The sequence below is a fragment of the Mercurialis annua genome, linkage group LG2 (assembly GCF_937616625.2).
Source record: "Mercurialis annua linkage group LG2, ddMerAnnu1.2, whole genome shotgun sequence".
NCBI classification, from domain to species: domain Eukaryota; kingdom Viridiplantae; phylum Streptophyta; class Magnoliopsida; order Malpighiales; family Euphorbiaceae; genus Mercurialis; species Mercurialis annua.
The window spans coordinates 43,114,164-43,131,384 of NC_065571.1; the positions used below are offsets into that span (position 1 = coordinate 43,114,164).

Here is a 17,221-nt window from a genome sequence, read left to right on the forward strand (position 1 = left end):
TAAGTTTAATATTTTATAATTTTTAAAAATAAATAATAGTAAATCGCTTTTTAAGTAAACTGATAGTTAATCGTTGGTAATTTATATTTAGTAAACCGATATAAACCATAAATTTAATATTTTAAAAAAAAATTAAAAAATAAACAATAGTAAATTGCTTTTTAAGTAAACTGATAGTCAACCGTTGGTAAATTTATATATAGTAAACCAATATAAATCATAAGTTTAATATTTTATAATTTTTAAAAATAAAAAATAGTAAATTGATTTTTAAGTAAATTGATAGTTAACCGTTGGTAATTTATATTTAGTAAACCGATATAAACCATAAGTTTAATATTTAAAAAAAAATTAAAAAATAAACAATAGTAAATTCTTTTTTAAGTAAACGGGTAGTCAACTGTTGGTAAACTTATATTTAGTAAACCGATATAAACCATAAGTTTAATAATTTATAATTTTTAAAAAATAAACAATAGTAAATTATGTTTAAGTAAACTGATAGTCAACCGTTACTAAATTTATATTTAGTAAACCGATATAAATTATAAGTTTATTATTTTATAATTTTAAAAAATAAATAATAGTAAATTGTTTTTTAAGTAAACTGATAGTCAACCGTTGATAACTTTATATTTAATAAACCGACATAAACCATAAGTTTAATATTTATAATTTTAAAAAATAAATAATAGTAAATTGCTTTTTAAGTAAACCGATAGTCAACCTTTGGTAAACTTATATTTAGTAAACCGATATAAACCACAAGTTTAATATTTTATAATTTTTAAAAATAAACTATAGTAAATAGGTTTCAGTATAATATAAAAATATGTAACAACTAATAAACAAGACTTTTCCAACTTAGAAAATATATATTCTTGAGTGCTGAACAAGCAAACTAATTCCTTCACAAAAGATTCTACAAAACTAAAAGTAAAATTTGTACATGCAGAAGATTGAAATTACCACTGTTAGAGAGAAAGAAAAAAGGGAAGCTTGATTGGATCACGAGAAAATTCTTATTTTACTATTAGGAATCTAAACTGAATAAAAGAATCTAAAAAAAAAAGTAGCCAGTTGTAGAAGGTTCCATTTTCTGGTTTTGTTTCTTTCTTCCCTGCTCTACATCAGCCACCGAACACTGTGACTTTTCATTTTTTTACAGACAACAAAGAGTAATAGGAAAAAGAGAAGTAAAAGTTAGTAACTAATAGATTTGAATCAACTGGTACATAATCACCACAACTCTCTTCTATGATGTCCGGATCAACAGAATGATTTCAACTGGAACGAAATCATAATTATCACCGTCTTCTTCTAAATATTCAATTAAAGCTAGAAAATTATTAGTATCTGTGAATTAATTTACTAACTATAATTTTTTTGTTTCTCTCGACTAATTTTCTAACTTTAATTGAAGAATAGAAAATTGACAGGTTGAATCGAAATAAAACGAGTTAAATAATTGCTTACCATCAGAGCCACCAATATGACAATAAAGAAAGAACCCATTGAGATCAGAGTCAAGAATAGGAAAACAACATTCACGGGTATAAGATTTCAAAGCGATATCAATAACTGTAATAAGTTCTTCTTCATCTGTAACTAATCGTACTTTTCAAAATAGAAAGTTTATTTTTGCAACAGAATTTGGTCAAAGTGTAAATTTCAATTAATTTTAGTCAATGGATACTCTTGAGAATATTTAGGTGTTTTATAGGCATTTGTCTAAAAATCCCATTAGCTATTGCTATTGGTAGAGGTAATTACACTAAGGCCTGATATATGAAAAGCCCAAAGAAGCCTTAAAACCATCTGTCACCTGTATTTTTGTCTAAATTGATGCAATGTCCGGCGAGGGCGACGAAACGGCGCCGTCTGTTGTGCCTTTAGATGGTCTTCAAGACGTCGAGGATTAAGTTTGGGTAAATTGGAATTATTTAATTTGTTGATTTAAGCATTGCTTTGTTTTTCTTTTGATTTTACCTTTTGAATGTCTTTTTGTTGGAGTGATTGGTTGCTGAGAAAATGCAGGGAAAAAAATTTATAAATTAATAAGAATCAACAATTTTGAGTGAGAGCTGAGCAAACAAGAATTCTTAGCTCACTATTATTATTACCCAACAATGATTTGCACACGGTCTTATTCAATACAAGATTGGGTAGAAGCTAATCCCTGGAATCGGGAGTCTGATGAAGCTAGGAAGAGTAAGGAAATTCTTACATTTTTCCTGCAATTCAACTTCTTATCTCTGCTCTCAATATGTTTAATGGAATAGGAAATCCTGCACTTTTGTCCAACAATTTGAGTTATCATCTCATCAAACTTGCTCTCAAAGCATCTCTATCAGTTGTTGCCGTCGTTTCTTATTCAGGTAACTCTCGCAATTTTGTATCTTTTTCTTTTAAAATGCGGTTTCCATAATCTTCAATTCTATACAGATGAGAGAGAGATACTTGAAGGTTCCGGATTTGTCATAGAATCCCTCAACATTGATGGTAAATTTTGTAATACCATTTTGACCACTGCCAGTATCCTAAGACCTGAACCTCATATCAATGCTGTTGCAAATGGTATCAAGGTTTGCTAATTCTTTTTTTCTTCATAATTTAACTTATCCCATTATAATATCGATATTTATAATTTACTACAATATTTATAAGCTATAGTTTAAGTTTTCAGATTGTTGTGATTCAGTCTCCTGGTATAGCATGCGATGGTGATATAATAGGATATGATTTCAATTATAACATTGCTGCTATAAAGTTTCGAACAAAAATGTCAATTTCACCAGCAAGGCTGCGAAATGTAGATAGTTCTGTACGCATTGATCTAAACATGATGGATGAGAAACCACCCGCATACCATCCTCAGACTTCCAAGTTTAATTTAGCACCCGGGGATACAGTATTAGCACTTGGTCGCAATCATGATAAAGAATATACTGCTATGGTTGTTGGTGGAAAATTCAGGTATGATATGATTGAGTAACGTGAGGGGTTGACATGAATTTGAAGCATTGGTTATGCTGACATCTAATTTTCCTTTTCAAAATGTCCTTTCTCATTTTTGTGTAACAGCATTGATGACGCCGAATTGAATTGCAAAGAGCTTCTGAGGGCAGATTTTTTAATTTCTAGAGTAAGGACATCTTTTTCATGTGTCAATAATTTTGTTGCACCATTTTATCAATTGTTAGAAATTAAATTGATGGACAATCTATTACTTCATTTAGCAGATTTTCGTATAAACAATCTAAAGTAGGTGTTTACTATAATCCTAGCCCAACAGCCACTTATAGTTCATGAGTTTGCTAAGTCATATAGAATAATTTTGATTTTGCTTCTGAATTTTTCCAGATAATGAAAGCTTTTGAAGTTATCTTATGTTTTTTTTTTCTTTTATATTAACTGCTTATGTATATTTTTTTAATTTTGGTGATAGTATGGCATTGGGGGACCAATCATCAATTGTTATGGAGAAGTAATTGGAATAAATTTCTATTCTCATTTTTGTACCCCTTTTCTACCCATCAATATAGTTTCAAAGTGGTGGGATGAACTTAAAAGAAACAGGTATGCTCTATTTTTCTTTTCATTGCTATAGCATGTCACTTTTATTAGTTCACTTTGCTGAATAATTGTACTTAATAGTTTCCAGTAGTATTGGATATATATAGATTAAAAGAGAACCCAAAACACTGTACGTTGAACAGTGTTTTGGGTTCCAATTACTAATAAACCCAACATGTTGTAATTATATACATCATAGTCCATAATATCATTCAAGTTACTCTTTGCCTTTTTTCGTAAATTCCAACTACCTTCAATATAAAGGGACACATGTTTTTATTTTATTTACAGAAAAACCATCACAAATTTAATAATTGGGGTACCTTTTGGTCAAAATCTTTGGTCTATATAATAAAGTGCCAACTGCCAAGTTTGGCTTTAAATTTACAAAAGAACCATGCTCCACTGCTGTTTTGAAAAAAATGCATTAAAACACCTCCAATTATTATTGTTGCATGAGTTGTGCATATCACTATTCCATAAAATCATCCAATATATTTTACACTATTTATTTTAACAAAATTAACTACATTTATTCATACTCTAACAACAAAATCTTAAAAAAAATTATTTTATTTAAAAATCTCTGAAAATTAACGCTGATGTTTATCATGTAATTTTATTAAAAAAAATTTACTAAAATATTTCCTTGGTGTCCAAGGATTTTTATGCTATTCTTTGAGTCCAAGTTTATTTGATCATTATCCAAGGATATTTATGCTATTTTTGGAATCCGAGTTTATTTGATCATCTTTATATATATCTCAAACTCTTTCATTTAATTTAATTTTTGAAGCGTCATTATCTGGTTAGTTTATTTTAACTGTTATACTGTTTTTTTTAGTTTTTCGGAACTGTTATGCTCTATCTTTTAGCTTATTTCAATAGTTAGCTTTGTAGGATTATATTCTTAAGATGATATTGGTAGAATAGAGATCAGCATGTGTATTTACTATTATGTCATCTTTATAATACCACTATGTTTCATTTCATTTAAGTTAATTACTCATTTCTTTTACTTTCCTTTGTTTAACTTACTATCACAATTTTTCTTTTATGTATGATACAAATTAATGGAATTGTTAATAAGAAACGATAATTTCAACTTATTCCATTCATCAAAAGAGAATTTAACTTAATTCCAATTCTTTTATCTATTGTTATTATTATTTTTATTAATGAATTATTATTTTATATTAGCCAAAATTAGATTAAATTGTTAATTTGTATCCTAAGTTGCACGAAAACGGAAAAGGCAAAACATTTTTTTCAAAATATAGGAAACACAAGCGTAGGAAAAATGTATAAATATTTAAAATAAAGGGGTATATTTATAAATATTAAAAATTATAAAATTATAATATATATATATATATATATATATATATATATAAATATATAAATACATTAACTGCTATTTATAAAATTTTATTTTCATATAAATAAACTATTATAAAAATTAATAAAATAAATTATTTGAAATATAACATATTAATAAATTTCATAATTATAAAGTATATAATTTGAATATATAACAAATTTAACATATCAATAAATTCCATAACTTTAAAGCATATGTGTAATTGATTAGCTCCTTTTGTCTCAAATTTCTTTTAATAAACAACACTTATAATAAAATATTCTCTCAAAAAAAATTATATAAAAGAATTTGTTATAAATAGTTGTAATAAATTAATTTTCAAATAGTAATCAATCTGATTCCAAAGACAGTAGCAGCTCTAAAAAATTAATTTATAAAAAAAAATTGACATCTTTTAGAAGATTTCTTAATTATTGATTTATTTTTATTAACTTTAAATCTATAAAACATTCACATTTTACGGTTTAATAATAGATGACATTATAAATTATCAACAATTGAATTTAAGAACTAATACTTAGTTATAATTTGTTTAAATTATTTGTTCCAAATTTAACATTATTTTATTTTATATTAATACTATATTTGTTACAAAAGTGCTTATTGCTCATATATTTACATTAAAAAAAATAATTGAATCAAATTATTTTAAAATTTCTTTTTAGTAAAATTTATGTTTCATATCATAAATTTTTGTTTAAAAATTTTAAAACATTGCAAGGATTATAAATTTGGTGTCCGAGTTCAATGATAAACTTGGACACCAAGTTTAAATGATCTTTTTGTATTGATGAGAAAAATAATATACTTTTAACTGAATGATATGTCGATTTTAAAAAACTAATTAGTCGCATTTTATATTATTTCTATTTATTTGATATATTATTATATAATACTTAATTTTATATCATCATATCAGTTTAAATAGTAAAATTATATATAAATCATACATATATCCACTTTTAATATTAAAACAATTACTTTTTTTTAATTGTTAACATTTAGATAATTTAAATTATTACATTCAAGTTTATATTTTAATTTTAATTTACTCAATGCCGAAGCGAAGCGAGGGTTTTACACTAGTTGGATATATAATATATGCTATGTCAAATACAGTTTCAGTTTACTTTTAGTCAAAAATTTGAATATTGTCTCCTTAGTATTGTGTCTTTTCTTGACTTTACTTAACAAAATATTCTCATTTTCATATTGATAAGCCTTAAACATAATTATACGGAAAGTATGCTTACTTTGTACTTGCAATCCTTGATTTGGTCTAGGCAATATCTTCTCCCTTGGCATGGAATGGAGTTGTCCAACCTTTATATGCAAAGTGAATGTTATTTGGAATTTGTGATACAAAGATTTCCAAATATCTTTGAAGGTGTTGTTGTTGATAAGGTTTGTTCTTCCTCCTAGCAACTGATATTGATGAGTTAAATATGCATTTTTAGTTGGATCATTTCTTTTCCTCATTTACCAAACTTCCAACCAGGTTCCACCAAAGTCAACTGCTTATAATACCGGAATATTGCAAGCTGATATCATTGTTGAATGTGATGGAAAATGTTTTGAGACTGTTTTGGAGGTATATCACTTCATTGTAGACATAAATATCAATTTGCCTCTTAAACTTCTACTTAATGAGCAATTAACACCAAAACTTAAACATTTTATAGTAAATATTCTGAACTTGGGAGGTATATCACTATATTATAGAAATAAACATCGATTTGCCTCTTGAACTTGTACGTAATGAGCAATTAACACCAAACTTAAACATCTTATAGTATTTTCTGAATGTGCTATTCTCCATAGAAAATGAGAAAACCTAGTTACACAAAAAAAAGGGCTATAAATATCGGCATTCTCAGTTTAGATAACAGGATCCAAGGTTGCTTGTGTGTATATTCTATAGATCTACATACCACCAAGGAATTAATTGTTTTTCCTGTTACTGTCAGTTTTTAGATTTGATATGGGACAAGGCCGGGAAACCTGTGAATTTATCTGTGCTACGACCAAGTGATGGATCTCGTTTGAATGTAACTATGTTTGTTGGTAAGGTTGGTCCAAATAGATATTATAGGTAATCTCTTTCCACATTTGTTCATATTTTCTTTCAAATGATTTAGCTAATTATATGGCAATAAAAGTTGTGCACGTTTGGTGTTCATGGTCTACTTTGGTTTCAGTTGGCCGGTGGCCCCTCTAGTTACGGGTAGACGAAGCAGGCTGATAACGCAACGTGATAAAGACAACGAGATCAAGGCAAAGAGGGCTAGGTTGATATGGGAGAGTTAGATGGTGGCAAAAATTATGTGCATGCTCAAGCAAATCAAAGCTCCAGTTTATTTAGTGTAGCTATCTAATTTCTGTAATTTAATGGCTAAACCAATCTGAAATATTTGTATAGGTTTTTGTTTCACTTGCTATTTAATGGATATTTTGCATTTGAATAATCTTTGTTTTGTATTTTTATGATCTTTTTGCGGATGGGATTTGGAATATAAAACCAGACGCCAATGATGCACTTAAATGTATCTAAGGCTCAATCTATAATAAAGTCCTTATACTATTATTTACCTAATTTTTAGTGAATATTTATATTTATTTTTTTTAACAATTTTTTTTGCACATATGTGACCTTTACGAATACTATTTGCCATGTTAGACAATATATTAGTCGTGTAGTGGTATATTTACTAATTTTTTGACACATCTCGTCTAATTTTCTTAACATGATAGTCGCGTCATGTTGGGTTTCATATTTGAAGAGGAATTTGCAAGAAAGACTTTATTTTAAACTTATATGCACCTAATAATTTAGTTTTGAAAATTTACTTATTTTTACTCCCATTCTCTAATGTTTTTAATTATATTTTAATTAGGCCTATTTTTATTTGCAAAAATACCTCATTTCGACACCTGCTCACCTTTTTCTTTTTTCTTCGTCTTCTTCTTCTATGTTAATTTTTTTTGTTCTAGTTCTATAGATTTTCTTAGTTTCACGACCTAATTTCATGAATCGCGACCGGCGCTAGGATATGGGTAATGTAGTACCGAAACCCGTAACTAGCCTTACGAATAACATACAATCACATATACCTGCAAAAAAACCAATGCTCGGGGGCAACCGAGACTTTAGCCTAATTCTAGCAATTCATAACATTCAACAATTAAATAATAAATGCTCGGCCAACTCCGAGTCTCCAACATGGCATAAATATAAACCAGAGTTAACAACATAATATGCCAAAACAAATACAATCTAGTTGGACCAATCCGACAACAAACTAGAATAATAAAGACTTCTAATTTACTACTGCGGTTTAAGAGTAAAATCAGTTTGACAGCTTTATTAAAATAAAATAAAAACCTATGAGGAATGTAAAAAAATCGGAGATCAGCTGACTCGCTCAAAATCATAAACCTGAAAAATTGGGAAAACAACGGGGTCAGATATACTGAAATGAGTTCATACCACTATTTACATTTATTAAGTGGAAAATCTTTAAAACCGTTTAAAACATTTAATATAAGCATTACGAATAATAGTTGGAATCCTAATCCCCAATATTCTAAAAATATACTTTAATCCAATATGCCTGATCCCGAGAGCTGAGATAGACCGAGTTACCACCGACCGCACTTAATCCATATTTAGAGTCCCGAGAGCTGAGTTACACCGAGTTACTCTACCGGGTCCCGAGAGCTATGCTCACACCGAGTTATCCCAATCCACAGTATATCTTACCCAGATCATTATCAGTGCGCACACAGTCTTAATGATGCCCATTATGTAGCATGTTCCAACTAAGAGCCATAATGATAAAAACAATTCGAAATCTGTATATACAATATATATAACAAAATAACAATTTACTTTAATAAAATGGTAAATAGTAAATATAAACTCACTGCTTGCTAATCCATGTGATAACCTGGCAAACAATCTAATGTTGGTTCGTCTCCGAAGCACGAACGGTCGACGAGTCTAAATAATATAAATAATTATTAAAATGGACCATAACTCTAGAGAGTACTAGACACCACATAGGACCAGCACAACTTATAAATCAATGTATACACATAGTAACACAATACCCAAATAAATTATAACGCCTAAATAATACAAATCTATTGAGTTCCTGTTACAAATCCGTTTCGGAAATATATTATTTAAATAATAATATAAATCAATTTCCAAATAGTGGGCTAGCCGAGTTACCGATAACTACCAAGCTAACCTCACATGTCGGGCGACTCAAGTCTAACCCGACCCAAACATTTTATCAAAAATATAAACCAAAGTTTATAATTCTATAACAATACTTTTGATAAAATAATAATTAAATAATTAAAATGGAACTCAATATCTTAAAACACAAGTAACCAATAGTTACCGACAATCACTTAATTAAACTAAGTTTATGAAAACGTTTAAAAGTCAAAACGTAATTTTAGCCATCTTGGCACATTAAGCCAATATTTTTCAAAACCCATAATTACCCAAGTAATTATATAGGTTATAAAATAATTATCGTATACAAATTATAATTAATAAAACCAATCAGATTAATATCAAAATGTATGTTATTTTCAGATTAAATGATACTAATACTTAGCAAAAATTATAACTAAAACGATATTAGTAAGTTCGGTTTCAAATCGGTATCAAATCAAATTTTGATTAAACAAAGTCAAGCAATTCATTATGAACTAGTGGCATATAAATTTCAAAAATGGCTACTGCTGCCATATCCAAGTTAATGACATTCAATAGCCATTTTCAAAAGCCATACAGTATGAGGAAATGCATGAACTAGGAGATATGAATAGCCACAATACGAAGTCCATAATACTTTTAAAACCAAAAGTGATCAGGAGCTCACGACGAGGTCCATGGCAAAAATAATATTCAATCTTTTGATTTCAGCGGAACAAACAACCTTAGATTATTGTTACCTAACAATCATGAACAATTAACAAGAATCGCGATCATCGCAATAACAGTTACAAGTATACTGACCTTAAACGACGCAACCGAACCGAACAATTCAGCAAAACGAAACTAAGAGATCAAGCAAGAAGAAGATCTAACAGATAAGGACAATCACACCTCAGATTAATACCCTAGGAACGTATGAATGACATCGGATCATAAGAATTAAAATGGCAGCAATGGCGAAGAATCTACAGCTAGCAGTTAGTGAAAATGGTGAACCGTAACGGCGATAAAGAAGATAGAGTTTTACGTACCGAAATCAAATGTAAAGCCTTAGGATCGTTGAGAATGATGTTGACTGAGGTACTGAAGAAACCCACCTCAGATCGATACTAAAACGATAGAGATATGAGTTATAATACGGCAAGCGATATCGAGTGAAAATAATGAAGAAAAGGGTCGTGAATCTCTTACCGGATTCGAGAGCGATGGGAGGAATGAATGATGATGTGAAGTTTCAGAGCTTTTCTATCTGAATAGGTCGGCTAAGATTTATTTCAGAAATAGAAAAGAATACGTGAAATAAAATAGGGTTAGGAAAAGGATCGTAGCTGCTGCCCTTGAATTGTTATCAGAAGTTGGAAATTTTGCTATAAATTTAGAACATATTGCATGGCCAAAGCTAATAATTGAAGGGCCATGAAAAAAATTAATTTGCATGGGCTAGTACAATCAAGTGCATTAGTTTTATATTTTACTAGTACGAATCTCTCGCGTTGCTTCGGTTTTTTTATTTAAATTAAAGTATAACTATTAAATAGACTAATGCATATTTAATAAATAAATTATAATAATTTTATAATAAGTACTAAATAAATGTTTATTTTAAATATTTTACTTTTGCATTTTAGTATTTTCTTAATCTTTAAAATAAATTGGGGAGGAATATCAAACATCTAAAAGAATTGGATTTTTTAAATTAATTTTTTTACGTTAACGTGTATGTGCAAGTAGAAAAATTCATTAATCTAAAAATATATGTTATAATTTTTTTTATATATTATATAAATAGGAGTATTACAAAGGAAATAAATCTATCTATACGCAACATCTCTATTTTATGCGGTTTGAATAAACAAAAAACAATCTCAGTCGTTACTTCAAAAGGACACATATCTAGTCGCTAGTTGCATTACTCAAACACAACCATCTAATTTATTGTGTATCTTAAACACCGTTTGATCACATATTATAAGCCATTAACTCTAATCAACCCCCTTCGTTTACCAAACTAAACCATTTTTTTTGCCAATTTGAGTACATATTATTTGTAAAGTCATATTTGTTGATTTTTTTAATTTTTCATCATCAGTAGCTTGGGATAGTGAAGTTAACTGGCTTTAACTTTGTTTATAGATTAGTGTTTTAGAAATATTTGTATGTTCTTGTTTTCTTCCGTTTGTATAAATAATCAAACTTACTTCTATTAATTTTAAATATTTAATTTTAATTCTATTAATTTTAAATGGTTGCTTGCTTGCGTTTGTAGCAATAAATATTTGATCATATAATTTTATTATATTAAATATTAGATTCTGAGCATAAATTAAGATGAATGTTTCGATCTAACGTGACTCATAAAACTAATTTTTTTCATTATTGTTTTTAAATTTTTCTTATTATATCTTCTTTATCTACATATTTTACAATGGTAAAGAATAAATCATGAAGTTAATTTGAAATATGAGACCCATAAAAAATTGAAACAAATAAAAATTAATGAAAAAATGAAAAAAAAAAATAGAAAAAAATAGATATACAAAAGAAAAAAATATTCGCAGTTAGGAAAAAGTTGAAAAATTGAAAATTTAAGGGGTAAATTGACAAAATAAAAAGAAAATAAATAAAAAAGAAAAATACAAATAAAAAAAAATGTAAGGCAATTGCGTTGTGACTTGTGAAGAAGTCAAAATTGAGAAGTAAAATAAATGGTATGATAAGGATACAAATGGCAAATTAGTAATAAATGACAAATAAAAGATATAGTTTGGAACCCAAAATCACTGTTCCTGCTACAGTGATTTGGGTTCAACTTTAATGTATTAGATAGATTACTATGCTTTATTATTATTATTATTATTATTATTACTACTACTACTACACAACAAACAACAAATGCTGAATTTTAAATAAGGCCCACAAATAATGACGGACTAAACTCGGAGTTTATTCAACAAGTCGAACAAGACAACCGAAGCACAAAACAATCAATCCAACGGAGGAACGAGAGAAAAAAGAATATACGGGGTATTACATTTAGCAACTTCTATCTAATTTTTCTGTAATTCATCTAATACTTTCAATCTACTTATCTGGCTCAACTAATATCGTTTGTTCCTCATCTGTTATAACGTTTAGAGGGTGTTCTACAATGTCGTCTTGCAACGTCGGAGTAATAGCCTCAGGCATGTGAATCTCTAATTTTGCCTTCATCCTACAAACTGACCACCAATTTTTCCTATTTTGTCTTTTGCTTGGGTAGCTGCAGTAATGTATTTGGCCGGACTGCCCTGCTAAAATGAATAGTTCGTATTTTCTGTACTTTCTTGTATGATTCACATCCACAATGTTATATCGAGAATGCACTGTCATACTGGCACCATCTGCTGGATCAAACCAGTCACATTTAAAAAAGACAGTCCTTTTAATTGGCAAAGCCGGGTACTCCAACTCAATAACGTCTGTCAAAATGCCATAAAAGTCACTTTCCTCTGGACCATAAAGCGATCCTTTGACGCATATTCCACTATTTAGAGTGTATTGATTCTCCCCCGAGGCCTGAGTCAGAAATTTAAACCCGTTGACAACGTATCCAGAAAAACTCTTCACTTGTCTAAGCGGTCCCTAGGCGAGACTTGAATATACGGATTAGTTACCCGATTTGATGGACATTGCACCTGTACCACATAAACGTTATACAGTTTAACATTACGAAGATGAGACAATATTACAAAGTATTTGTAATACTTACATATCGTTGAAACCATTGAGGAAATTCCCTCTCTAGCTTTACGACAATTTCCCCTTGGGAGATACCAGGATTTATTTTGTTCAACTGATCCATAAACAGACTTTTAGAAAAACACAACATATCTTACTCTTTGTAATAAATTAATGTAATGGGATCAAAAGGTTTATTAATAAATCAAAAAGAAGAATACGCCTTACTCTTTGTAATGCTCGATTTCGGGGAAATTTAGAAGTATGTAACTTTGGGTGGTGGTGTATTCGGCTTGATCCAAAGTCCTTTTTGTAAAAGCACCTAACGCTCGCCCGGTTTATTTGAAAATTGATAATTGGTCTACATCATCATCTGCGTCATCATCACGAGTTTCATTTCTTTCCATCTGATCAGGCAACATCGGGTCATCGTCCTTAAAATAAAATGACGCAAATTTGGTTATTTCTTCATACAAGTATCAGTTGGCAAAGCTTCCTATCACCTTAACTTTGTTGGTTACCATCTTTTTCAGTTTTTCCAAATATCTGTTCAATCAAACAAATTACTTAAGAATTTGTAATATTTACAAGTAAAAAAGGAGGAATTTATTATCTTCAAAACGGGTACATCCAGTGATACTGTACAGGACCTGCAACCTTTGCTTCATACCGAAGGTGCACATGAAGATGTTCCATTGAGTCAAAAGAGCTGGTCGGGAAGATACATTCCAACTGGCATAATATCTTTGCAATATCCTTCTCCATTTCAATTAGATGGGCCTCGTTAAGCGATGTGCAAGTTAGCTGTTTATAGAATATACTCAACTTTGTGATAGGCTCCCACACATCTTTCAGAAGAAGGTCCCGAAAAGCAACGGGTAACAGTCGCTGCATGAAAACATGACAGTCATATGTTTTCATGCCGATCATTTTTTTGTTTTTCTAATCGACACACCTTCCTAGATTTTAGAGTTGCCCATCAAGGAACTTCAACTTCTAACCCACTTCAATATAATTTTATTCGAATCTGTATCTAAAGCATATGATGCCTTCAAATATTTACCAGTTGCCTTATTCAATGATAGCTCTGGTCGTTCACAAAAATCATTCAACTCTTTCCGGGATTTTTGACGGTCTCTGGTTTTCTCGGGGACATTGGGCACTGTGTTGAAAATGTTGTCAAACATATTTTTCACGATATGCATGACATCAAGATTATGCTGAATCAAGTTCGTCTCCCAATATGGCAAGCCTCAGAAGATGTTTTTCTTATGCCACCCGTGACTCTTTGATTTAAGCTCGTTAATTGACTCAACCCTAGACTCATATGCCTTTTTAAAACCCAGCCGATTAATGCCGCTACAATTTTCTTTGGGTTAAATGCAAATTCATACACCAACTTTGACCTAATTTGCAATTACAACATAAACTTTTAAACTTGGCAATGTCGGTAATGAACTTTGCACTTTTGGCAAATCGATACACCAATTATTTTCCGGGACGATTTTGCTGAGTTGGAAGCCGGAAAGAACACGTATACTGACACAATGAATTTCAGTATTTGCCACGTAATTTGGCACGTTTGCAAATGAAATCACGAACTTTAGCGTAATTTGCAATTATAACACTAATTTTAAAATTTTGGCAAAAACAGACATCAACTTTTCCTTTTTGGCAAATCGAAACACCGTTTATTTTCCGACTTCTCAGCCTAAGTGGCAATTTCGACTTCTAACTCAGCAAAATTGCCCAGAATATAATCGGTGTATCGATTTGCCAAAAGTGCAAAGTTCATTACCGACATTGCCAAGTTTAAAAGTTTATATTGTAATTGCAAATTAGGTCAAAGTTGATGTATGAATTTGCATTTAACCCATTTTCTTTTCCTGTTTTGACCCCCTGGAAGCTTGTTTTTTCTTTTTGCCCTTTCGCAAAATCTCAAGTGTTATTTCGAAAGCTATGTGTAACAGGTAAGAACATTCTATAGAAATAAACCACGACTATTTACGAATCTTTGGTAGCATGAACACATCTGTTTTTTTGATACAGTGTAAACATACCTTTTGTCTAGATGTGCTCCAGCCAGACAACATCGAATAAGCCGAAAAATCATTTATCGTCCATATAAGTGCAGTTTTCAGTTTGAAATTTTGTTGCTTATGGATGATGTATGTATGGGTTCCAAATTCCCACAGATGGTTCATTTTTTTCTATCACTACGGGTCATTATCTCCTAAGACTATACAGATAGCCAACGACCGTGAGTGGAACGGTGACCCGATCCGACCTTTCTTCTTTTGGTATGAGGAGTACCAGTGTTGAGGAATTTTTCTAGTAGTACCTATCGTAACCCTACATTTGTGCATAGAGGTAGTGGCAATGTCAGACGCGTTAGAGGACGCGGATGTGTAATTGTGACCCGAGAGAGGGGTGAGTCTAGTCAGGTACCCCTAGGTACGAAATAATTGTTATGTTTTGTGCCAAATGTGTTTATACGATTCAAATGTTTGTATTGATTGTTAGTTATGTGATCGATTGATTTGGCATGCATTGATTGAATTATATTGATTGAGATATTGCCTATAGTGATGGATTGATAAACCAGCGTATATAGCCTTTATCCTAAACATAGTTACTTATATAAGAAATGAATGAAAAAAATATATACACAAAACACATAACATATGCGATATAAAATGTAGTTCCCTATATTACGTTTTGATTTACCACGAGGATGGTAAGAGATATTGAAAGAAAGATTGATCCGTGAGTCTAAGGGCTACGAGGTTTCAAAATGTGATCGAGAATAGTGAACGACAAAGATGAACGAGTATCGAAGACGGGGAAATGGAAGATTCAGTTAACAATGCTAAAAGAATAGCATTAGCTATAAAACACTTCGATACGTGTTAATGAATAACAAAAATTCCAATATCGAAATTGTAATAAAACCCCAATAAAGAATAACGAAAAGCCATTAATGTCGCAAAGTGTGTAGTCTGGAGAGACTTACTATTGTCTGAAATAAAAGAAAAATGTTATGATTTTAAGCGGTGCAAATGTGCTCAGACATCGTATATAGCATGTTATAATCACGTTAATAGTGCATACGAGTATAACATAGATAAATATTTTCTATAAAAACTACATTTTTCGAATATAGATCATGCATCATACCCGTGTAAAAATTGAAAGACATGATTTTATCGAGCAATCTTTAGTGATGAGAGATGTCACCACTCTGAGCTACAATTGTACTGATATTTCAAATGATTTGAAAGGAAAGAAAATACTGAAAGACTGACTGGTCAGAAATGTTTGAAATGAATTTGTTTTGTAAGAAACTCAGATGTAAAACCCTGAAACAATAAAAAAATAAAAGATTCTTGTTAAACAAGAATGAGCATATGTGATAAAAACATACCCCAATCTAAGAATAGAGCCTTAATGACAATGCACAATATTGAGAATCGATCGATGCGAGGAATGTAAAATGTCGGTAAGATACCTATGATTGGTATTTACCTAAAAACAAAGCGAGACTAAAATAGAACGTATAAATTGAAAAGAAAGAAAAGCAAAGACCCGAAGAGAGTACGGCAATGGAAAAACCATGCGATATTGAGAAAGAATTGAACAATACGCATAAAATGCATAGTAATCGATAAAAGTAAACGAGAAAGAAAAGTATATTGTAAAAAGGCAGTCTGATAGAAAGACGCCTAATACAAAGAATAAAGTAAAATAAGAGGAAGATGATTCGATATAACCGCAAGCGATAAAAGCCAACAACATAAAGGGAACGAGAACACAAGGTTGACCTTGCTGATAGATCATATATCAGTATAAGAGTCTGAAACAAAGATGAATACGTGATCGAGAGTGTAACACATCGATAAGATCGAAAAGGAATAACTAAGACCTTTTATCAATAGTCGATGTTGGAAAGGCTAAAACCAGAAGTGCAAAGAGATCGAGAAATCCAATATTATAATGATAAGAACTTCAATGAATGACGATAAAGGAGCTATCAATCCTACGTTCATTAGAACCAAAGGATGTCATATATGACATATACATTGGAGTAAAATGGATAAAGTGAACGAAATGCATTGAAAGAATACATACAAAACTATCGAAAAGGTAATCAGAAAGGGAAAGAATGCCATTGATAAGGGTAAGGATGCTACCGATCTGATATGGACAAATAAAGTTAAGAAGTCGAAAGATAAGAAGTACGCCATGGAAGATGGACGAGAAACATAATAAGTAATGCTAGTTACGTATTCAACTTCATGAGATTCAATCTTAAG

General features: G+C 30.3%; 1 protein-coding gene across 3 annotated transcripts; it reads left to right on the forward strand.

The window, feature by feature from the left end:
* Positions 1 to 1,811: 1,811 nt before the first annotated feature.
* LOC126670372 (putative protease Do-like 14) lies at positions 1,812 to 7,422 on the forward strand. Of its 3 annotated transcripts, XM_050364083.2 has the most exons (11): positions 1,814 to 1,928; positions 2,038 to 2,211; positions 2,283 to 2,378; positions 2,446 to 2,585; positions 2,687 to 2,976; positions 3,085 to 3,145; positions 3,449 to 3,579; positions 6,241 to 6,361; positions 6,456 to 6,548; positions 6,925 to 7,049; positions 7,156 to 7,422. In XM_050364083.2, the coding sequence occupies exons 2-11, from the start codon at positions 2,130 to 2,132 to the stop codon at positions 7,262 to 7,264; spliced, it is 1,248 nt and encodes a 415-aa protein (XP_050220040.1). In that variant the 5' UTR covers positions 1,814 to 1,928; positions 2,038 to 2,129; the 3' UTR covers positions 7,265 to 7,422. The 3 variants fall into 3 exon arrangements, with proteins under 3 accessions (XP_050220041.1, XP_050220040.1, XP_050220039.1); XM_050364084.2 differs by having other exon boundaries at positions 1,812 to 2,211; positions 6,925 to 7,026; XM_050364082.2 differs by having other exon boundaries at positions 1,814 to 2,211.
* The last annotated feature ends 9,799 nt before the right edge of the window (positions 7,423 to 17,221 follow it).